The sequence below is a fragment of the Sporobolomyces koalae genome (genome assembly GCF_050403365.1).
Source record: "Sporobolomyces koalae JCM15063 DNA, S_koalae_JCM15063T_v1_ctg5, whole genome shotgun sequence".
In the NCBI taxonomy this organism is placed as follows: Eukaryota; Fungi; Basidiomycota; class Microbotryomycetes; order Sporidiobolales; family Sporidiobolaceae; genus Sporobolomyces; species Sporobolomyces koalae.
Genome location: NW_027481766.1, coordinates 511,290 through 532,295, shown reverse-complemented (window position 1 = coordinate 532,295; position 21,006 = coordinate 511,290). Strand labels below are relative to the sequence as shown.

At 53.7% G+C, this 21,006-nt stretch overlaps 8 protein-coding genes across 8 annotated transcripts; 4 read left to right on the top strand and 4 right to left on the bottom strand.

Annotated features, from left to right (window-relative positions):
• Window positions 1-887: 887 nt before the first annotated feature.
• Window positions 888-3,568, top strand: JCM15063_006025 (dipeptidyl-peptidase 5; the record flags this gene model as incomplete). The annotated part of the gene is made up of 8 exons (XM_076676781.1): window positions 888-1,270; window positions 1,336-1,678; window positions 1,749-2,635; window positions 2,719-2,839; window positions 2,908-2,948; window positions 3,022-3,077; window positions 3,143-3,184; window positions 3,258-3,568. The coding sequence occupies 8 exons, from the start codon at window positions 888-890 to the stop codon at window positions 3,566-3,568; spliced, it is 2,184 nt and encodes a 727-aa protein (XP_076536240.1).
• A 64-nt stretch (window positions 3,569-3,632) lies between these two features.
• JCM15063_006024 (queuosine 5'-phosphate N-glycosylase/hydrolase) lies at window positions 3,633-4,854 on the bottom strand (the record flags this gene model as incomplete). Its single annotated transcript, XM_076676780.1, has 3 exons — window positions 3,633-4,181; window positions 4,245-4,673; window positions 4,762-4,854. The coding sequence occupies 3 exons, from the start codon at window positions 4,852-4,854 to the stop codon at window positions 3,633-3,635; spliced, it is 1,071 nt and encodes a 356-aa protein (XP_076536239.1).
• Window positions 4,855-4,918: 64 nt separating this feature from the next.
• On the top strand, window positions 4,919-7,241 carry JCM15063_006023 (uncharacterized protein; the record flags this gene model as incomplete). The annotated part of the gene is made up of 6 exons (XM_076676779.1): window positions 4,919-5,107; window positions 5,163-5,236; window positions 5,309-5,635; window positions 5,709-5,731; window positions 5,803-7,066; window positions 7,136-7,241. The coding sequence occupies 6 exons, from the start codon at window positions 4,919-4,921 to the stop codon at window positions 7,239-7,241; spliced, it is 1,983 nt and encodes a 660-aa protein (XP_076536238.1).
• A 306-nt stretch (window positions 7,242-7,547) lies between these two features.
• On the top strand, window positions 7,548-9,727 carry JCM15063_006022 (uncharacterized protein; the record flags this gene model as incomplete). The annotated part of the gene is made up of 5 exons (XM_076676778.1): window positions 7,548-7,975; window positions 8,147-8,223; window positions 8,295-8,688; window positions 8,748-9,063; window positions 9,140-9,727. 5 exons carry the CDS (start codon window positions 7,548-7,550, stop codon window positions 9,725-9,727), a joined length of 1,803 nt encoding a protein of 600 aa, XP_076536237.1.
• Window positions 9,728-9,971: 244 nt separating this feature from the next.
• Window positions 9,972-14,038, bottom strand: LSB5 (Lsb5p; the record flags this gene model as incomplete). The annotated part of the gene is made up of 8 exons (XM_076676777.1): window positions 9,972-10,380; window positions 10,467-10,807; window positions 10,878-11,058; window positions 11,134-11,584; window positions 11,657-11,741; window positions 11,817-11,850; window positions 11,939-12,113; window positions 12,676-14,038. The coding sequence occupies 8 exons, from the start codon at window positions 14,036-14,038 to the stop codon at window positions 9,972-9,974; spliced, it is 3,039 nt and encodes a 1,012-aa protein (XP_076536236.1).
• Window positions 14,039-14,703: 665 nt separating this feature from the next.
• On the bottom strand, window positions 14,704-16,570 carry JCM15063_006020 (uncharacterized protein; the record flags this gene model as incomplete). The annotated part of the gene is made up of 7 exons (XM_076676776.1): window positions 14,704-14,954; window positions 15,017-15,374; window positions 15,450-15,792; window positions 15,857-15,998; window positions 16,067-16,206; window positions 16,277-16,351; window positions 16,419-16,570. The coding sequence occupies 7 exons, from the start codon at window positions 16,568-16,570 to the stop codon at window positions 14,704-14,706; spliced, it is 1,461 nt and encodes a 486-aa protein (XP_076536235.1).
• Window positions 16,571-17,133: 563 nt separating this feature from the next.
• On the bottom strand, window positions 17,134-17,950 carry CGI121 (Cgi121p; the record flags this gene model as incomplete). The annotated part of the gene is made up of 4 exons (XM_076676775.1): window positions 17,134-17,250; window positions 17,319-17,522; window positions 17,596-17,718; window positions 17,774-17,950. The coding sequence occupies 4 exons, from the start codon at window positions 17,948-17,950 to the stop codon at window positions 17,134-17,136; spliced, it is 621 nt and encodes a 206-aa protein (XP_076536234.1).
• Window positions 17,951-18,216: 266 nt separating this feature from the next.
• JCM15063_006018 (uncharacterized protein) lies at window positions 18,217-20,886 on the top strand (the record flags this gene model as incomplete). Its single annotated transcript, XM_076676774.1, has 1 exon — window positions 18,217-20,886. One exon carries the CDS (start codon window positions 18,217-18,219, stop codon window positions 20,884-20,886), a length of 2,670 nt encoding a protein of 889 aa, XP_076536233.1.
• Window positions 20,887-21,006: the final 120 nt, after the last annotated feature.

Here is a 21,006-nt window from a genome sequence, read left to right as displayed (position 1 = left end):
TACTGTTGAACGCGAAGCTGACAGAATTGCTTGGATTGTGCAGCCTCTCCTCCACACTCGTGCTTCGTCGCCGGCGCAAGATCCGCGTGGATGTGAACTCCCGATTTTTGCGGCCGTATGCCACTGACAGTCCTTGTTTCCCTGTGTCGTCGGCAGGACTGGGCGGCTGAGATACTGACCCTACCGATCCATGCTGCTCGCTTCAGTGAAGAGGTCTCGAGCCTTACTAAGGCAGCGGCCCATTGGTTCGCAGGCAACCGACCCCACTGTCATGGTGAGCATTCGGTACAGCGAATAGCTTGCCATGGTCACGTCGTTGACGCTCGCGTATGCAGGCAGAGGTCGCAGGCAGTCGCACAAGTAGCTGTCCTGCCGCTTCAGCTTCCTTCAACCCCCTGTTCTGGGGTCCGTCGTCATGAACAGCGACCAAAGCTTTTTCGTAGCGCTGCATAGCCCATATGCGAATCCGGAAATCACATCTCACAATACATGTTGTATTCATTTGGCGGAGGCATCTTGGCCCCTGTCTCGATAAGCGGATGCGCTTGTTGGTGACTGGTCAAGCCGCGATTCGAAGCTGAGCCTCTTCGCCACGACCTCTTGAGTCTCGGTTGTACAGTCGCGCCACTTTAGCTGCGAACCAGAGGGTCGATGAGGGCGATTTGCAACGAAGTTGGCGCGATAGCTCGCGATATCAAAATTCCCGCGCGGTGCAGTTTGCTTACCACCTTGAGCCGTCCCCGCACCGATCTCGACCGCTGCTGTCGATTCGGCATTCCACTATCGGCGTGCCATTGGTTCCGGCTGCAGCGCTACAGCTCGACTCGCTTTCATCGTCCGCTCCCCCCACACAAGTCTCGACTGCACGCAGCCGGCTCTGTCCGACCATGATCGAGCTCTCTCCAGGTCCTCATCTCACTCAACAGGACGTTCTGTCCCTCCCTGCACCTCAGGCTCCCCTAGTCAACCCGACTTCGACGCGAGCGATTTGGCCTGTGTCCACTTTCGACTTTGCATCTCAAAAGACGAATCACGCATTGCACTCGATCGAACTCGAAAGATCGGTCAACGAATCGGAAGGATGGAAGGAGACAACAGTCCTCAAGGAAGGTCCCGATAATCTCGAAACTGCATGGATCGATCAGCGCACTCTCCTATTTTTGAAACCGGTCGGATCAGACAAGTCAGAGAAAGAGTCGCAAGGGACCGAGATCTGGGCCATTGACATTGACTCGAGAGACGAGTACAAGTTGGGACAATTGCCTGTCACGTACGTGCGATGTCATATTCACGAAAAGCTATGAGCAAGGCTGACACTGCAAAGACCTATGTCAGGATTGGTGATATTCGAGTCTCGGCAACCGATTCGTCCGTCATCTTTGCGTTCTCAGCGACAGTCTATCGGGACGGTTCCATCTGGAACGTCCAGTCACAAAAAGCCCAATTCGACAAGGAGGCGCAAGGGAGCGATATGAAGGTTTACGACTCGCTGTTCGTACGACGGTGGGACGAATGGAGTCCGACGAATGGCGAGATCAAGCAAGTACACTACATCAAGCTTCACAAAGCCGAAAAGGATGAATGGGCATTCGAAACAGAAACGAAGCCCTCCGCGGGTGAAGCTGGCGGCGAAACGGTCGTACCTCGAGTCAATTCGCCACTCGCTGGGACGAAACTTGTAAAGTTTCCTTTTCGTCCTCTTTTGTACCATCTTTAGCTCAGTGCTGGCTTGGGGGATAATATTGCAGGAATGTCCCGTCGGATCCTTTGGTTCGAATGCCGACTATTCGCTCTCGTCAAATCATCTGGCTTTCCATGCCAAAGACCCCAAGCTCAATCCCGCTTTACACTCTCGCACAAATATGTACCTCGTGTCCATCAAAGATGCAGCAGCTGAACCCCAGATGATCTCGATCGGGACTCAAGGTGCTAGCGGAAACCCAATTTTGAGCCCTGATGGCAAACAGGTCGCATGGTTGGAAATGCGGCAAGACAAGAACGAGGCGGACCGGAACCGAGTCATGCTCTACAACATCGAAAGCGGGGAAAGAAGAGGGTTGACGGAACATTGGGATCGAAGCCCAAGCAGGCTCGAATGGAGCAAGGACGGTGCGAGCCTTTACGCCATCACGGACGATCTCGGACACGTCAAGTTGTTCGAGATCGACGTTCGAGCGCAGGCGCAAGCACGAGAGCCAAGAAGGTTGACGGAGAAGCATTCGGTCGCGGCGGTTGCTCCGCTTGACAACGGTCGCCTACTCGTTACAGTTCACTCCTTTACCCACCCAAACGAGCTGTACCTACTGGATCCCTCGACATCGACGTTCGAACCGCTGGCTTCTCTGACCCGGTCCCTCCTCGCCGGCAAAAGTCTCCACGAAGGGCAAGAGTTCTGGTTTGACGGGGCTGAAGGACGGCGGGTGCACGGTTGGATTTTGTTCCCGCCTTCGCACCCTGCCTGCTCTCCTCGAGCCAGTTCGCGGGAAGTGAAGCCGAAAAGCTATCCTCTGGCACACTTGAAGCAAGGAGGTCCACAAACAATGGTCACGGATGCGTGGTCGACTCGATGGAATTACAACGTGCATGCTGCCAAGGGCTACATTACTGTCATCATCAATCGCACTGGCTCGACCGGGTGCGAGCCTTTTTCCCCAGAACAATGTGTTCAGGCATTGTCAGCATGGGTGCTGAAAGCCTTGCAACTTTCTAATGAAACAGATTTGGACAGGAGTTTTGCGACAAGATTCGGAACGACTGGGCAGGTGCCCCGGTCGAAGATCTTGTGGCAGGGTTGGAGTATGTCAAGAAGACGTACCCAGAGATTGATCCAGAGAGGATGGTAAGCACCTTCCGTTTGCTACGGTCGTGCTCGAGAGCCTACAATGGCTGACAATATGTCTGTCACAGGCTACTCTCGGAGGAAGTTACGCCGGGTTTCTATGCAACTGGTGAGCTTGAGATGCTTCAGCTTTAATAGGGAAGGAAATTGCGGTTCTGATTCGAGTTATTCGCCTGTCCCAGGATTCAAGGGCACAATGAACGATTCGGCTTCAAATGCATTGTCAACTTTCAAGGCAGTGAGTTCCGATCCTTCTCTCTTCGCTGCAGCCTGATAGACTTACATTCTGCTGTATGTGCAAAGTTTTCTCAACTTCTCAGCTGTGGTACACGACCGAAGAACTGTGTAAGATCTTCTGCCCCTCGCAACTTACATACATGAACGGAAGCACGCTGACATGCGATTTATGGATTCCCAGACTTTGCTGAGCAAGAATTCGGAGGCACACCGTGGCAAGTGCCCGACAACTACGCCAAGTTCAACCCACAGAACTACATCTCGAAATGGTCTACACCCGAACTCGTGATTCACAACAGCAAAGATTACCGAGTGGTCGACAGTGAAGGGTTGGGAGTGTTCAACACGTTGCAGAGACTCGGAATCCCTTCGAGGTTCATCACGTTCCCATCAGAGAACCATTGGGATTTGAGCCCTCAAAACAACCTCAAATGGCACGAACAGGTGTTCAAGTGGATTGGACAATGGACTGAAACTCGAGACGAATGCTGAGGGTAATGATTCGACAATGCAACACTTCCTTTTTGTCGTAGCAATTTCTTTTCTTCGTTCAAATCTAGTAAAACACGCTTCGAGTTCGATGGTGAGGTAATACGGCTCTACCTTGTTTCTCTTCCACTTTGGCGAGATCCCACAACAAGAAATCCAACAGGACGGCATTTGGAACTTTGACCGTCACTCCCTGTTCCGTCACCAACCTCTCGATCTCGTGTTTGATCTCTTCGACCACGACGATCGATGCACATCGGATCTCGACTTCCTCTTTCGAACCATTGTCGAGGTTTGTTCCCTGTTCGAGGATCGACGTCACGTGTTGATCGTACTCGAGGGTTCCGAGAGAGTGCAAGATCTGAGGTACCCGGTAATCGGCAAACATGGTCAACTGATCAATGTCGTCGAACTTGCCCAAATCTTGCCCTTCGAACGCAGCCCAGGTCTCGGCGACGAGGATTTGGGCTCGCTTGCGAATCAGGATCGGAGTCGATAGAGGAGGATACGTTGTTCGGTCGTCGTAGCAGGCGAAAGTGGACGTGACAGTTTCGACAAGGTCGAGGGCGGAATGGTGACAAGATTCGATCAAGGTTTTTACCGAACCTCCATATCGCTGATCAAAGGTATTCGTTAAGCAACGAGGACCAAAGCGATAAATAGGAGATCGACGACACACCTGACACAGGATTGAACCGACTTGTCGCAAGACAACGATCCGTTCTTTCAGAAGCGGGATTGGTTCCGCCTGATCACTCGCAAAGACCGCTTCGAGGTCTTCATCTGTCGCTTCGGTACCGTACCAGGCCGGGTTCGTGACATCGACGCCTCGCTCGATCGCTCGCCACAGTGCCGCGAGGAGCGAGAAGTAGCCGGTCCACATACAGTGCTCCTCTGGTCTTTCCGCTTTTCCATCACACGCGGTCGTATATAGGACTCCGAATCGTTCGTCGGTAGGTAGGGCCGACCAGAAGGAAAAATTGAGCGACGAGACGAGGAACACCCAGTTCAAAATGAATTCGGGCGAGTGCAGACTGGGCACGGGATGCAGCGGAACTTGTGCCCATGAAGATGGGGTGTAAGGTTCTCGAATCAATTGATCTAGGATCTGTTTCTCCGGCGAGAACAGCGTAAATGGGAACGAACAGAAGAAAGAGAGAAGTCTCTCGAGCTGCAGGGGGAAAGATGGAACTGACTTGACGTGCAGCCCGCTCGATCCCGCTACGGTCTAACTTGACATGCTCGCTGATCCGAGTGACGGACCTTGCAGACTCGACGACTGGGTTCATCGGAGGTGGTGGTGCGCCAAAGGACGAAGTTGAACGAACGAGGCTTTTCTTCTGTTAGCTTTGCATGCCGCGCTCGTCCCGCGCCGGACCCCCTCGAATCGATGCAGAGACGCCAGACTACTTTGAATCGCTCCAAGAGCTAGCCGCATACTCGTCACGAACTCGAGCACCCCCACCTGAGGACGAAGTTCAGATCCCGATACCGACACGCAGCTCTCGTTCGAGACAGACCCTCGTATGCCACGATTACAAAGTGAGCATACTCGTAGAAGGCTTTGAGAGACGACGTGCTGATGTCAGGTAGACAGGGTGGATACTCCGAGCGCCATGATGCGAGAGGATACTCGTTCCAGTGGTGGCACTTATGTCACACGTACATCTAGTCAGTGCCATCATATTGGGTCTCTACCAAACAAGCCACAGAGTTGAACTTGGACGTCAACTTGCTCTCCAGTTTCTCACACCATCGAGTCTCATGTCCTCCTCGAGACTGGATCCGCACCGCTCATCGTCACGGTACCGCCATTCTCGGTACCTTGATCTTTGAATGGGACGCTGGGCGAAACGACATCGCACACCTCGTCAACTCGGATTCGACCAAGTACGCCGACATGCTCGTTCAACTCGCGCATGAACGCGGATTCGACGGATGGCTCGTCAACGTCGAAGTCAACCTCGGCAACGACGACGAATCGAGCAGGCTCGCCGAGGCTCTTGTTACTTGGCTCGGATATCTGACGAGCGAGATGCACAAGCGAGTGCCAGGTAGCCAAATCATGTGGTGCGCTCGAATCTCCTCGCGTAGGTTTCTGACATCGCCGCTGCGATACTGACTTGTCGTTCGTACTCAAAAGGTACGATGCTGTCACGACAGAAGGTGTGATTGGGGTTTGCGTAACTCTCGCGCATTGTTCGCGCATTCGCTCACGTTCCGCGCTACGCATTCAGGCAAGTTGAGCTGGCAAAACTGCGTCAACGACCTGAACCTCTCGTTCCTCCTCGCATGCGACTCGATCTTCCTCAACTATTTCTGGACGACAAACGAGATCGACTCGACCCTCGGGTTCCTCTCGAATCATCACCCTCGGATCTCGCCTGCCCGAGTTTTCTTCGGGATCGACTTGTTTGGTCGAGGCTCGTACGGTGGAGGAGGGTTCGACACTTGGCGAGCGATCGAAGCGATCTCGAGCGCAACCAGTTCCGAATCGGATTCGCTGTCGATTGCGTTGTTCGCTCCGGGATGGACAGTCGAGGGTGAAACCCTCGCGAACGACAACCTCGAATCTAAAACGGCGTACGCAAAATGGTTCGCAGATGAACTGTACCTGTGGTCGAACGGTCCCCGTACCGACGACTCGAGTCGAGAAGCAATTAGGATGCGACAAGGTCGACGAGATCGTGCCGGGACAGAACGAGCGCGACAGTTGGCAAATGCGCTCAACCGATTCGATTCAATCCCGATCAAGTTTCGTGCACCGATTGAACCGCTCCGGTTCAACCTGGACGACATTCCCGATCCTCCTGGACAATTTCAGTCTCTTTCGGAGCTCGTGCCGCGTTCGAATCCGGTGTCGTACACGTCGAACGAATCAGTGTTTTACACAAACTTTGCATCTGGATCAGGACATGCGTTTCTTGTTCAAGGTCGAGCAGAGATCTCTTCCGACAAGGGGTACACCGACATTGACTACCAATTCGCATTCCCTTCCCTCCTGTTTGAGCGGAAGGAAACAACCGCGAGAGTCGAGTTTGTCGAAGAGGAAGGATCGGTGTGGGAGGGGAATCGTTCAGTGTTGATCAAGGCAGACGGAAGCAAGTTGATTGATGTGATCGCGATGGATATCTCTCTTGCAAGAGGTCGCACGTACGCTGCGACCGTCGTGTGGAAAAGCGACAACGAGGGTCCAAGCCCACTCGTGACCTCGACTTTGTCACTCAAACAAAACCCGCCTCGCACTCGACCCCTCAACGCCGGTTGGAACTCGACGACTACGACGTTCGTTGCTGAAACAGATGCAACTCGACTGTCGAAGTTCTCGCTCGAGTTCTCGGAGAACCATTCGAGCACTTGTCTCGTGGGCTCGATCGCGATCTACCCTGTTCCTCTCGTTCCAAACGCCTATCGAATCGACGTTCAATGGAACTCTGAAAGCTCGACTTTGTACTGGAGGACCACCAACGTCGATAAAGAGATTGCGGACAAAGCACCCTCGTGTGTACAATACCACATTTATCGGCGTGTAGATGCGCGCGAGGAATATTTGGGCACGACACGAAACAGGTCTTTCTCGCTCGACGACGACGACCTGAACGGGGTAGTGCTCGTTGTCAAGGGTGTGCTGGCAGACGGTAGTACGATGCAAGGGGAACTTGTTGTTGGAAATTGAGATATTTCGAAAAAAGAGAATGACGCCGGCAACATTTGCGTATTGGTGGTCCGTGCCGCATCTCAGATGTTTGATCCTGACGTGGAAATTTGGTTTTGTTTCGCCAAAACAGGCCCCGAGAGGTTCAGGCAGCGATCCGTGCATAGCCGAGAAGGAACCAGAGAAAGCGAGACTGGGCGCCCAGTCAATCGAAACGCGCGGCGCGCGGCAGCCGAAATTACATGATGCGCAGCGCCGGATCCAAATTCCCTCCCTCCCTCCCTCTCTTTCCACCATTCCGGCTAGACAGAAGTAGGACGAGCGAGGATGGTCTTGTCACTCAAGTCGAAGCGGGACGAGATGTCGATCGCACTGCTCGAAGACACCTTGTTCCTCTCGCCGAGCGTTCCTCCACATGATGCGTTCCGATCCGACTCGCCGACTTCCTCCCCTCCGCGATCGACCGGCCAGCAGGGACCCGAGTCCGACTCACTCGAGCGCGAATCCTTACAAATGCCGAGCGTTGAAGCGAGCCATGACCACCACGCCGAACCGACCAACGACCCGATTCTGCGAGGTCAAGTCACGCTCAAGATCCACTCGGCACGACGCGCCAAAAAGATCAGAGTCCAGTTGATCGGCAGGAGTGCCGCACACGGGGGCGACGGCAGTACATCGTACGAAGCAACAACCACCCTCGAGAAGAACCTCGAGATCGATCTCAAGGGCGAACGACTCGAGAAGGGCACCCACACGTGAGTCCTCCTCTGGCATCGACACGTATCTCCTTGCCATTCCGAGCGAGAATCGAAACTATCGAGCAATATCGCGTCCCCCGCCCCGCTATCGGCACCTTCGCTCCCCGCGCCGCTCCGCGGTGTATCTCGATTCTGACTCTTTTTTTCGTTTCTTCGGGGTTCGTACAGGTGGGATTTCAGTTTCATCATTCCTGCATCGACCCCGGTTTCAGAGCGCTCGTACTATGGCAGCATTCGTCACTCGGGTGCGATTCGAGCTCGCTGTGACTCCTTTCAGATGCTCTGCTGCACCAGCTGACACACCTTTCGCGAATAGTGAGAGCGACCCTGTATGGAGCCGCAAACGTACGGGACCTATCCTCGGCTGTACAGCCCATTTGGTTGATCGCGAACCCATCACCCGAAGGCGAGTTGCCGAGCGGACTCGAAATTGATGTGCGCCACAGCGGCCTCCTTCGATCCCTCGACAGTGCTGGAGCATCCGAGGACGACGTTCAACTTGGTCCCATCTCGCTGCATGTCTCGTCACCCCACTTGACCGTCGCTTCGTTGCTCTTCCTGAGCGTGACGTTCGAGAACCCACCCCACGGGTTGAAGATCATGTCGGTTTCGGCGTTCATCTTGCAATCATTCGATGTCACGTTCACCGACAAGACGATCACGCCCGTCAAACCCGCGTCGCAGAAAAAACTGCTGTTTTGGGTCGATTCGTGAGTTGGGCTTCCCAAACTTCCTTGCGTCGAAACTGAATCCATGTCTCGCGTACTAGTACGTCTCCTATCGCTGAATCGACCGAGGACCTACTCGAGCGGCCCAATTTGAGCAGAGGTTCTCTTCCCCCGCTCGCGTTCGAGCGTCGAGCGCTGTTAGCTCAACCTCTCGCACGTCTCGAAGGTGGACAAGATTGGACCTATGCCCGAGTCAGTCGCGTCCCGGACGACGATGCCGTACGACCGAGCACGTTGCCCGGAACGATCACTCCGATTCGGGTCAAACACAAACTCGTCGTCCAAGTCAAGTACCGACTGAAAGGAAGCAAGAAAGATCTCGTACTCGAAATGAGTAGCCCCGTCATGATTGCTTCGGTCAGTCCTTGAAATCTCTCTGTCACTCCACGTCAAGAAGGAGCAAAATCAGACTGATCCTGTTTTTTCTTACTAGTGTTGTTGCCTCACTTCTTCCCTCCTCTTGCCCCGGTACCGCAGTCACCTCTCTACCGCACACCACCCTTCTTCTCACCACGTACACGAATCAAGTTTGACTCGATCCGATACGAGTTCCGGATTCTTGCCCACGGATGGACCCCTCACTCCGTTCCACCGACGATGTTTGTGCAACACTCCTCTGCAAGCTCTCGTCGATCAAGAAGGAGAAGCGTTGGCAGGTGCAGCTGAACTTCGAAGTCGATCGAGATCGAACTCTCATTCGAGATCCTCTTCAGATCCTTCGTCGAGAGGTCGTCGAACAGGAGGGATAGGTGCAACAGGTGCAGCAGGAGGAGGAGGAGGGTCTTCTTCAGGGTTCACGTTTCATGGATCTGGTGGTGTTGAGGAAGATGGACAGGTCGATCGAGGGAGAGCGAGGGAGAGGAAAGCCGGTGAAGCTTACGCGGTACCGTTCAGTTCGTTACCAGCGTACGCACCGTTTGAAACCGAGTCAGGAGGAGGAGGACAGAGTTGGGAAACTCAAGGAGCGAATTTGAACGCGACGCCGAGACCTCCAACAAATCGTACTACACGAGCCGATTGATCAACCCCTCGGTCGAAACGATTTTCGGTTCGAGGAAACGAAAAAACAACGAGGACGCAAATCACCCCCAAAAAAGATTCCGTTCTGTATCCTGATACATGTTGTACTCTCGCATATTGGATTTTGCTTGTTGCCTGTTTTTTGATGAGATATCTTTATACTGATGATTGTCATTGTACAACTCTTTGTGCAAAAGAAAACATTTCCTGGGAAAACAAACTTGTCGAAAACAATCATAACAACCTTAGATCTCCTTCCATTCCATTCGTTTGTTGGTCGAGATTCCAGGAGTCATGACTTCAAAAGTTCCATCTTCCGGATCTGCGAAAGGATCAAAACTGTCGTCCTCGCCTCCTTCTTCTTCATCTTCGTCTTGGTTCAACAATTTTTGTCCACCACGTCGTTCATCTTCCTGCACGTACGCGGCGTACGTTCTCGCGTTCGTACCGGGCAAAGCTTGACCGGAAGAAGACGAAGCCGAAGTCGGAGGCGTGCGACTCGAGGTCGATTGCGAAGGTCGAGAAGATTGTTGGTTGTAATAGTGAGCGTCTTCGGAAGAATCTTCGTCGGAAGAGTAGTCCGAGTAATCCGACAACGATCCATGACGGTACGTGTCTTCTGCCGAACGAGGTTGAATCGGAGGTGGCAACGAGCTGTCGGGAACGAAATCAGATTTGAAAAAGATGAGTACAGCACGAGAAAGACCGGAGAGGGAAAAGAGACAAAAAAGAAACTCAACGAAGAACCCGTCGACCCGAATGCGAGATCTTGAAGATCAGGATGAACCCCTCCTGCCGAAGTTCTCGCTTGTTGAGTGCTCCTGTAGCTCAAGTGTCGGTCCAACCTCCTTCTCTGTTGCATTTGCATCTTGTCGACTTCGCGATCTTGCATGTCGAACGCTGACAACCGACTGCGGATACTCTGAGCATCGTCATCTTCTGCCGATCGCTCGTTCGGAGCTCGAGGAACGTTGAGCCCTTGTTGAGTCGCGAGACGTTTCGCTTCTTCGATCGCTTCGTCGTCGGAATCGAGTTCGACCGGTTTCGACATGCGATCGTACAGTTGAACCGCATTGACAATCTACCCGTCCAGAAAATAGGAAACATGGTCAAAGAAAGATATTGGAATACCTCAGAAGAAACCTGCTTACCTGCTCGTTCGCGGCGATCAAACTACCGATGACTTCTCCCGATTCATCGGCTTCGACTAGTTGGATGTACCGAATGATCGCCTTGCGGTCGACTTTGGCCTTTTCTAAACATTCCTTGACACGAGCGTTGGTCGTGACTGATTCTTTCTCTCGATTGACGTGCTGCAAGGCATTGATCAGTCTGCCATAAAAGTAACGGAAACATCAGCTCGAATCGATTGCGAACCGTCAAAGACCAGGAGAAAGGTGGACGAACGCTTGTGCCGAAGCGGTACACTGACCGACTGCGGCCAGGATCTTGGGTTTCTCTTGTTCGAAATTGAACGGAGGTCGTCTCGTTCTCGTTCCTTGAGCCTTGCGTTTCGCCTTGTCTGCTTTCTCTTTCGCGATTCGATCCTTCTCTGCTTGACGTGCACGTTGTTCCGCCGCTTTGCGTTCGGCCCGGGCTGCCGCTTCTTGCTCGTATCGAGCTTGTTCACGTTCGTACGCTTCCGTCGCAGCCGATCGTTGTTGTTGCGCCGCACGTGCAGCTCCCAATCCACAGCTCTTGTACAACCCTGCGACGAGTTGCATCCTGGGGTCATCTTTGAATTGTCGATGCCAACTCGCCAACACGCTCGCGATCTTTTTCTTGACTCGTTCGTCCGTGTGTGGATCTCCAGCACTGACTTTGATTCGATCGACAAGTCGTTCGTTGGCAAAAGTCGCTGAGAGATTCCCATACATCCTCGGATTAGAAAAACCAATGACTGCTAGGAGAGAGACAAGAACAGACTTGCATTGGAATCGAGGACCACAGTTTTCGACGAGCGCTTTGAGAATGGTCAGAGCACGTAGTTGACCATGCACATCGCTGTACTTGAGCTGCAGAAGCATGGGAAAATGAGAGTTTGAGCCAAATAATTCAACCTGTCACTGAATTTGTAAGAAAGAGTTGACCTTTTTCCTGATGGCCCTCGAAGCTTCGGTAGGTCTGTTGTTTTCCATAAAAGGGGGAGTCAGCCCTCGAGGATTTCGCGGTCGAAAGAATTCCCATGAAGGGGGGAAAAGATAATACTGACCCAGTGTCCTGAATGTTGATACTCTCGACGATTTCAGTGATGCCTTCGTACGAGTCTTCCTCGTACTTGTCGAGACAGAGAATGTCGATCAATGCCGAAACGGACGATCTCGGTTTCTCGTTCAACCCGGACAAGCCTCCTCCTGATTCAAAGTTGCGGTACGCTTGTTTGACAGCTACATTCCCAATGCGAGCCGATCAAGTCAGTGGAGTTTCCGCTGGGACGTTACAGGCGTGCGGGAAGCAAGGAGGGTCGAGGTGTTGAAAGCGAGTGACGACAGAGTGGGGTGGGGGGTGGGCTTTCGAAGGCGGCCGAGCGAGATCGCTCATGCGAGATATAGAAGGAGAGCTTACCACCGACAAACATGGTGCCTCAATCAAGCTGTGAAAAGACGAGCTGCGACGATCCAGGTGAAAGCGAAAAGCAAACGATAGCGTGCATGCGGCGCCGCGCCGAGCCGACCGATGCGGGTTTAGCTAGTTTCTCTGATTTCTCATAGTAAAAAAGTCTCGTCAGAGAGCAACTGTCCATCCATTGGAAAGCACAACTACGACAAAAGACAAAAACGAGTGCATGCGGAGATAGTCAAGACAACAAACACAAAAGAAGCTCGAAACGATCACATACACAGCGCGGAGGTACGAGACACAAGCAACAGCATAGTAAACAAGGATAAACAAACAGAAAAAGTCTGAACAGGATAACGGATCATGGCTTGATCTCGTGGCGTAACCGACTTGGACCGATTCCAGCGACTCCGTCCCGCGTGGGACTTCCGTTCCGAACGATCACCGCACGCGGGCGCAGCGGACTCGAGATCTTGTCTGCGCGCATCATCGAGAACTCGATCGAGAGCATGAGCAAGTGTCGCGTGTTGGAAATGAACCGTTGTGGGGGAGGAGGAGGTGATACCGCAGCTGCTTCGACGACAGCGATCACGGGCGGCGTAGCGAGCTCAGGAGATGGAGGCGGCGAAGGCGATAGTGGGACCGGTGTCGAAAAGTCGGAAAGAGCGAGATCAACATCTGGCAGGGTGCCCGTTGCCGACCCAGATAGCAGTGCGTCTGATCGATCTCGCGAGCCGCTTGCGTGTACCTTGGTACGACGTGACAACAGTCCCCGTGCTTCGTCCGCGTCCCAACTCGGTTCCGAATCGAGCACCCTGCGCCTCTCCCGCGCGCCCCATCCAGATTTGAGCGACGGCGAGTACAGCTCGGGTGATGGCAGGTACAGGTCCGGGCGAGGCAGTTGCGGCAACAAGTTGGGCAGCAGCGCCAGGTTCGGCAACGATGCGAGCGATCGCAGAGATTTCGACAGCAGCGACGGCTTCGAGGCCGAAGAGAGGGACGACGCGCGTCGAAGAGAGGTCGATGACAGCGATGGTGCTTTCTCGGGCGAGGTCGAGAGGGGCGTATCCGGTAGAAGCGGAGCCCGCTGAGACGAGGCGGACGGTGCGGGAACCTTGTCGGGAGTTGCGGGCAGCCAGTGTCCGCGTTGGTGCGAGGGCGAGCCAAACGAGAGTACCGGTAGCGAAGGAACCGAGTTCGGCGAGATGAGGGGATCTGACGTCGCGGTCGTCGAGAGCGAGGATTTGCGGGTGCTTGGAGAGCGGCCGAGCGAGTAGGCCGAAGTAGGCGGTGAACTGAACGAAAACAGCGAAGCCTCCTCGACTTCGTCATCGTCATCGTCCGACGAGCTCAAGGAGGACAGTGACAGCTGGTCGATCTCGAGTGCCTCGACGACATCGACATCATCGAAAAGTGGCGGTCGAGTCGATCCTCTGCGCCCGCTCGAAGATGATTGTAGGAGATCAAGGCTGCCTTCTGAGCATCGCCTCGACTCGGGGCGGCCATCGAACGTGAGTTCGAGAGCCTGCGACGTCCGCGTGGTTCCGTCTCGGTTCCCAACTTTTGCCGACCCCGCCTCGTCCGGACAATACGGGCACGCCTGTATCCGGTCGTCCAGCTCTACTGGATACTTGTAGAGCCGTCGAGAGGGTGATCGGTGCCGTATCGGCGAGTCGCGTGCTGCAGGAGAAACCTCCGAGTTGGGCGAACTTGATCGGTTCGAGCGAGGACTAGGCGAGGAGCTACGCCCCATAGGGAGTGGGTTGACTTCACAGGAATCTTTCTCCTGGCCGTCGGAACGAGCGGGAGCGAGGTGGGTGCGGCCGACGAGAGGGGGCGTCGACCGATTCGCACTAGGCAAACCGGGTGGGTCGGACACGGTCCGGGATGATCGAGAGAATGTAAAGTATCGTAACGTCTGGAGGGGCATGCAATGAGTGGATGGGAAAGTGGCAGGAGGCGAAAGAACCGGGGGGACATTCTTATCGCAGTGCGCTCCGCATGGTCCGCCTCGTTTTGCCCCGGCCCACGCAAATCCCACATTGCCAATCATGCATTTCCTGCATTTCACCGAATCTTCGCTTACCTTGAAGTAGGCGCTGTATGTAGAAAAACACACAATCCGCGCGGGACTCTCTGGCTCAAATCTGCGCTCTCTGTATGCCACATTCGTCAAAGGCTTATTCATTATAACTACTTTTTCCACATATAGATTTGACGAAGTGTGGTAGTGTTCCCAACGCTGCTCCTAATGACGACCTGTCCCAGCGTGCAGCCGTGTTTATATTGCTGCCCAAACGCGGTCGAGTCTGTGCCGTCTTTTCCTCGAGTCTTATCCGGGATGTCCCTGCTCGAGCTGTCCATAACATCACTACAAGCTTCTTCTTCTGCCCAGACCCTACATTGAATCGAGTCCTCCTAGTCTATAGTTGGAACATCGAAGCCTGCTCCAAAGGCACGCCTAGCCGAAGAAGCTTTACCGACTGAGCTCGGCGTCCCCGGATTGGACGGATTCAGCGATGGGGGGAGTGGCAAGAAGCGACAGATTTCCTTGAGGCGTACCACCAGGGGAGCAGAACCATCGAGGGATCGCAACAGAATGAGGAACGAGACGATGATCGACAAAAGCGAGTTGACCCATCCCGAGATGAGGATATCCGCTTGGAACTCTGGGGAAAACTCATTAGCAAATTGGCTCCGGATCTCTGGCTGATCCAGAGTTGTGGCTCACGAGTAGAAGGACTCTGGAGAGTCAGTGGGGTGAGTCCTTTCCAGAGTTGCAAGCTTGCGTTCGCGATCAGCATGAGCGAGATGCACGCCGTCGTCAGGATACGATTCGTTCGAGTCCACTCGGTCAGTTTGACTTGTAGAGCCGAGTTGCAGAGACTGTGAGCTTGAAGGCGAGTCATTTTCTCCTCCAACGATCCCGCAGCGCTGTTTGGGACTCGAGGAGGTTCGTCGAGAGGGAAATCGTCGACGCTTCCGGGATGAGGAGCCGTAGCCATCTCGAACGACTTCGACTCTTGCTGCAAGCGCCTGACCTTGCGACTGAGGTGATTGAGCTCGAGTGTCGCTCCAATCACATAGACCTGAGATGCAGTGGTGAAAGACGTCAGGCGAGTCTGTCAGACAGGGCCGGACATCGACAGTCTTCTGAGACTTACAATCAGAGTGATCCCGAGCACGACGACGACGTATCGAGAGCCGCCCGAGCTCCGTTCACCATACCGAACGAGATTGTCGGCGAGTTTTCCTCCAGGTTCGAACAGTTGAGCAGATTTGTCGATTTCGAGCCCTTTGTCCGGAGTCCATTCCGACTCCCACTTGCGGTACTGAGCTTCTATCAATCCGGCCCAATGAAGTGAGGCGTTGAAGCTGGTTGCGGCGACGAGGAAGAACCAGACCGCAGGTGTCCATGCTGCAACTATCACCACAAACGGAAGACCAAACGCAATCGCTGACCTCGCCCAGGATTCTCTGTAGTGAGGTCCAAAGCGACGCATGTACCTACAATACGCAGGATCCGTGAGTTTCTGAGCGCAAGGGTAGAAGTGAAAGAAACTTCGCGAACCAAGCGGCCAAACAGGCCCAAACTTCAAAGATGATTCCGGTCCAGAGCGGTGCGATCCATGCCAACTTGAGTCCAGTGTACCACCTCGGATACGATACAGCACGCGCGATTTGATGCGCACCCACTACGACGGCAATGCCCACTGGGATAGTCAGAACAATTGTCAGCGAATTTCTCCGACTTAAACAGATTAGTAACGTCACTCCTTACTGGCAGCGTGGGCGATAGTGCATAACGGGAAAAGCAGTGTAGCAGGAAGAACGACAGTTCGGTCAAGTCGCAAGAAGAAGTAGAAGCCTCGATGGGTCGACGAGCGCAGCGCTACAGCGACTGTCATCATGGCGATCGTGCTACAATCATTTTGTCGTGCGAGTATTCAGACACAGCGTCTACTCCGGAAAATAAGTGTGCCAAGCTCACCAGGCAAACAGTGCGCCAAGGATACAAAGCTGCACTCGGAACGACGAACCCAGCCGTGGGTAATACAAGCGTCGTCTGCGAAAGTCGACGTTCAGCTCTCAGCTTGTGGGTTTCAAGGATGCAACAAGGACAACGAGCTCACGAGACACCGAGCATGAAGGTGAATGGCGATTCGTTCGCCTGAATGCACCTGAGTACGTCCGAGTAGTAAGGGGCGATCCAGCCGCCCTGATCGGGTATCGTGGGAAACGTGCTGTTATTCCCATACGGCGATGTCGAGCTTGAAGTCGACATTTCGACTCGTTGAAACACGGGGTCGATAGCGAGGTCAGGCTGACAACGCGGAGGAAGACTGGATTAGAGCTCGGCGGTCTGTGGGTTATCGCTAACTCTATCGCACGGTACTCCTTTCGGACTCCGAAAAACATTGTCGAGAAGTCCGACATCTCGAGCAGGTAGGTGTTGCCGAAGGTTCGAGCTTTTCGGAGAGACAACGATCCCGACATGAACTGCGGATCATGGTCCGGACCTTGTGGCGACGGGTTCGTGGACCGTTACCAGTCCAACGAGAGGAGGAGAACGGTTGGGGCCACTTCGAGGTCTACTAGTATTGCAATGTCTCGTGTCATCGAGAGTTGTCAGATCTGCTACGCTTCGATGATGTTGCGCCGAAGCATGACGTGCGGTGAAGATCGTTGAATTGACAAGCAATGCGGGTCGCGTGCGATCTGGAAAAGCGCGAGGTCCAAGCGAGCACTTCAGGTGATCCTGGGAGTCTTTGCGAATTGAGGGTTTCGAATTTGGGCGCGTTTGCCAGGTCGATTTAGTCGGAAACAGGGGTCTTTGATACAAATGTTTCACTGCACGCTTTTGAGCGCAACGACGCTTGTCACTATCCGATCGATTGTTTCCGATAGTTGGCGAGATCCAGGTTCGAGTCCTGCGAGTGCAGCATCGGAGTTGAGCTTGTAAATCTGTTTGATCGTCTGGTTAGTCAGAACCGAAAGGTAGAGCTTATAAAGTTATAGGGAGCGGTGTCTACCTTTCTGATACTCTTCTCGTTCAAGCGACCGTCTGGTAGCTGTCCAAGGAGGTCCAGTGGAGCGAGGTCTCCCTTGACGATCGATTTCATGGCCGTTTCGATACTTTGCGTCGATTGCTCTGCCGCATCTTGCTGTTGTATCCGTACGAGCAACAGGTCTCTCGTGGTGGCGGACATGCCAAAGTGTTTCAACGCTTCTGAAATCTGTTTCGCCAATTAGGAAAAAACGGTTGAGAACGTCTGGTTTCAGAAAGTGGAAAAAGGGATGGAAGTTCACGTTGGTGCCAGGTTCGAGCATCCAGATGACTTCCGAGTGCATGGTCTTGGACTTGAGATTCGCTTGAGCCTGTGCAAGGAGTGCTTGGGTTACAGCCGTCATGATGTGCGCGCGCGAAGTGATCTACGTTGCGGGGGGCGTCAGCTGGACATAACGATAGACAGGAGCGACTGCATACCATGGATGCATCGACAAAGGCATAGTCGACCTGACTGCGTTCGAGATTGCCGGCATCGTCATCCGGAAGAGTCGATGCTTCGATCAAGCGTTGTCGCAGTTCGCGCGCGTTCTCGACGCGTTCGAACAACGCCAAATGTACCTTTGACTGTGCCCACTCGAGCGAAACCGATTCCATCTCTGCACGTGCCGGAGGAGGTTGAGCCAAAGTCGCGGACGCGATCAAACGCGCGCGTTCAACATCTCGCGCGACAAACAAACGCACATCTTTCGCTGCAGTTCCTCGTCTCGCTCGGTCATTGTGTACGACCAGTGCTGCACGATGAATGGTATATCGAGCTGGTCGAACGCGGGTGCAGGGGTAAATAGCCTCGCCACTCCTCTCGCATCTCTCCTCGTGGCGCCACTCTCTGACGCCGTCTCGTTCCACCCTCGCAGTTTGCCATGTCGACCGCACCTCCTCGACCGCCTGTCGCTTCTTCCTCGTCTGCGACTACGAACGTCCGCAAGCCCTCTCAGAACACCCATTCGACGACCTTGAAGCAGCGACTCCTGTGCTCTAGGGACAAGGCCCCCTTGATCACCCCACGACAGCAATCGACCAGTACATCCACTCGTTCAATACAGTCGACCTTGTCGGCCAAATCCTTTGTCGCTGGCAATCGCAAACCGCTCGCCGAGAAATCTCTAAATCGCTTCACTACGACCTCGAATGAGCGCAAGCCCTCAAGGAGAGAGCACTCACAGACCTGTATGGGCACTTCAAACGTCAAGGGAAAGACGAGAGCTTTAGAAGAAGAAAGAGAACATGTCGGCCATCCAAGTGCCAGCTCGCAACAAAGAAATCGACACCCTGGCGGACCAAATAACAGCAAACTGAAGCGTCATCGACAAGGCAGAGATTCGCACTCTCAGCGATCAGCGACGTCGATCGCTCGGCAGATTTTCGATCCTGCCAAAACACGGAGGCGAAGTGGACCTACAATCGAATTCGACGGGCCTGACTTGCCCGCGGATGACGACGAGATGCGGGACGAGAGTCAGAGATGCAAGCGCAGGAGGCAGGACCGAGGAGGGTTCGGAAAGCTCGACCTCGTCAATGCAGAGGACCTGGAAGACGAAGAGCCTCATCTTGATCGAGGAACTGGACGACCGAGTATGCGCACGCAAGAAGTGCTCGAGCTGAGTAGCTCTGATGCGGAAGAGACTAAGCAGACATCCCATAAGCCTCATAAGTCGAAACCATCTTCATACCATCTCGCTCGGATCCCGCCCCGACAATCCCCTTCTCTCCGCTCTCAACGTCGTTCAAAGTCAATCTCGGTCTGTTCGCCTCACTCTTCGGAGTCTACAGGCTCGGCAGGCGATATTCAAGCGCTGCTGGTTCCGGGCAAGAAACCCGCTCGGATCTTGGTCCCCGACTCGGACCCCCTCGAACCTGCGGTCGAAGACGACGACGACGAGACTCCATGTTTGGAAGAACCCGAAACGGAAGCCGATGACGACAGCACCTTCGGGTTGGATCCCGTCGACAAGACGGTACAAGCTCGATACGACGATTCAGGTTTCGTCGAATTCCTCGACCTGTCCTACTCGTCTTCACCTCCCGTCAAACGTCAGCATTCGGACGATTCTGGACGCATCACTGAGGATCTCTTTGACGAAGACGACGAAGAACACGAAGAAGAAGAAGAACCGTCTGTACCGGATTCGCAGGCACTCCCGTTACATCTCTCGTCCGAACTCGGATCTTCCTCTCCGGTCAAAGTCGTCAAACACACCTCGAATCGCAAACTGCCTTCCCTCAAACCTTCTGAATCCTCGATCCTCATGCCGCCTCCTCTCAAGCGATTGCGAAGGGGTGCACCCCCGAGACCTCAAGTTGCTTCCCCTTCTTCTTCGCCTCGACGTCGCAAACCAGGTCGATCGTCCAAAATTCTCGTCGAAGATACTCAGTATCGATCGCCTCATCGCAAAAACACGATCAACCTGAACCTGTCTTCCCCTAACCGGGTGTTTTGCGAAGAGACCCAATATCCCGATGACGAAGCGGAACAAGAAGAAGAAGAGTTGAGTATCATCGGTCAACAACAACGAGAATATTGGAGTCGAGTCGGGATCAAACTCCCTTCAGATTTGCCCGTGCTTGATTCGGATCAAATCACGCTGCCGAGCCCTAAACCTCTCCGACCTCTAAAGGAACTTATCCAACCGATACCTTCTATCTCAGTCGAAACTCGTGCACTCGAACCCATGGCCGTACAGATTCCTGCACCCGAAGTCATGGCAGACCCGTCCATGAACGAGCCCGAAGTACATGCTTGGGACTCGCTCAGATCGGCATGGCAAGGTTCAAAAGCACTCTCACCACCTCGACCTCCTCAACCTCGACAATCACGATTGACGGAACATTTCTCGATCGACTCTACCACGAATCGTGTCGTCGACTTGGGTGGGCGAGAAACGTTGGTTGAGAATTCTCAACTCGAAGAAGATGCAGTTTCATGGGCACTAGGTCGTGCCGTCAGAGACAGTATCGAAGGATTGAAACAGTACGACATGAATTCGATCGAACACAACAAACTCGATGATTTGCAGCGAATTATCGAGGAGGACAATATTTGTTCTTCGCCTCTCTCTTCCCTCGCACCTTCAGAATGCGACGACCGAGAACTCGAAGCGAGACGGGATGAAACAGATCATGTCAAAACCATGACGGTCGAGAATGACGACTATGTCGTTTCCGATTCAGAAGATGAAGGCGAAACTGGGTCGGGCTACGGAGCAAAGACTCGTTTCAGCCCTTTGGGCACCACGTCAAGTTCTGGCAACGCGGAAGTCGAGATTATCGATTTCGCACGACGATCCGAAATCGAGCACGACGAGGAGCGCAAATCGCAGGACCGGCCAGAGGCTGAAGAAACATTGTGGGAGAGTTACTGGACTTTCGGGACACCCCCAACCCCTCGAGCTTCCGTTACGAATCAACAAGACGGTCTCGAATTACCGCTTAGCAAGACGGTTGCGGAAATGTTGCTCGACGAAGCTGATTTCGATTTGCCTGCTGGATGGAGTGAAACTCGAGACGGAGAGTGGGTCAAGTCAGGGTTTTGACCATTGAGGACGAGTTGTTATTGTATCTTTGTTGTATCTTGTCCCACTTGTTGTTGTTGTTGACGAATTTCACCAGAGGTTGTGTTTCCCTTCCTCTTGGGGAGTCGCGCTTTGGCCATA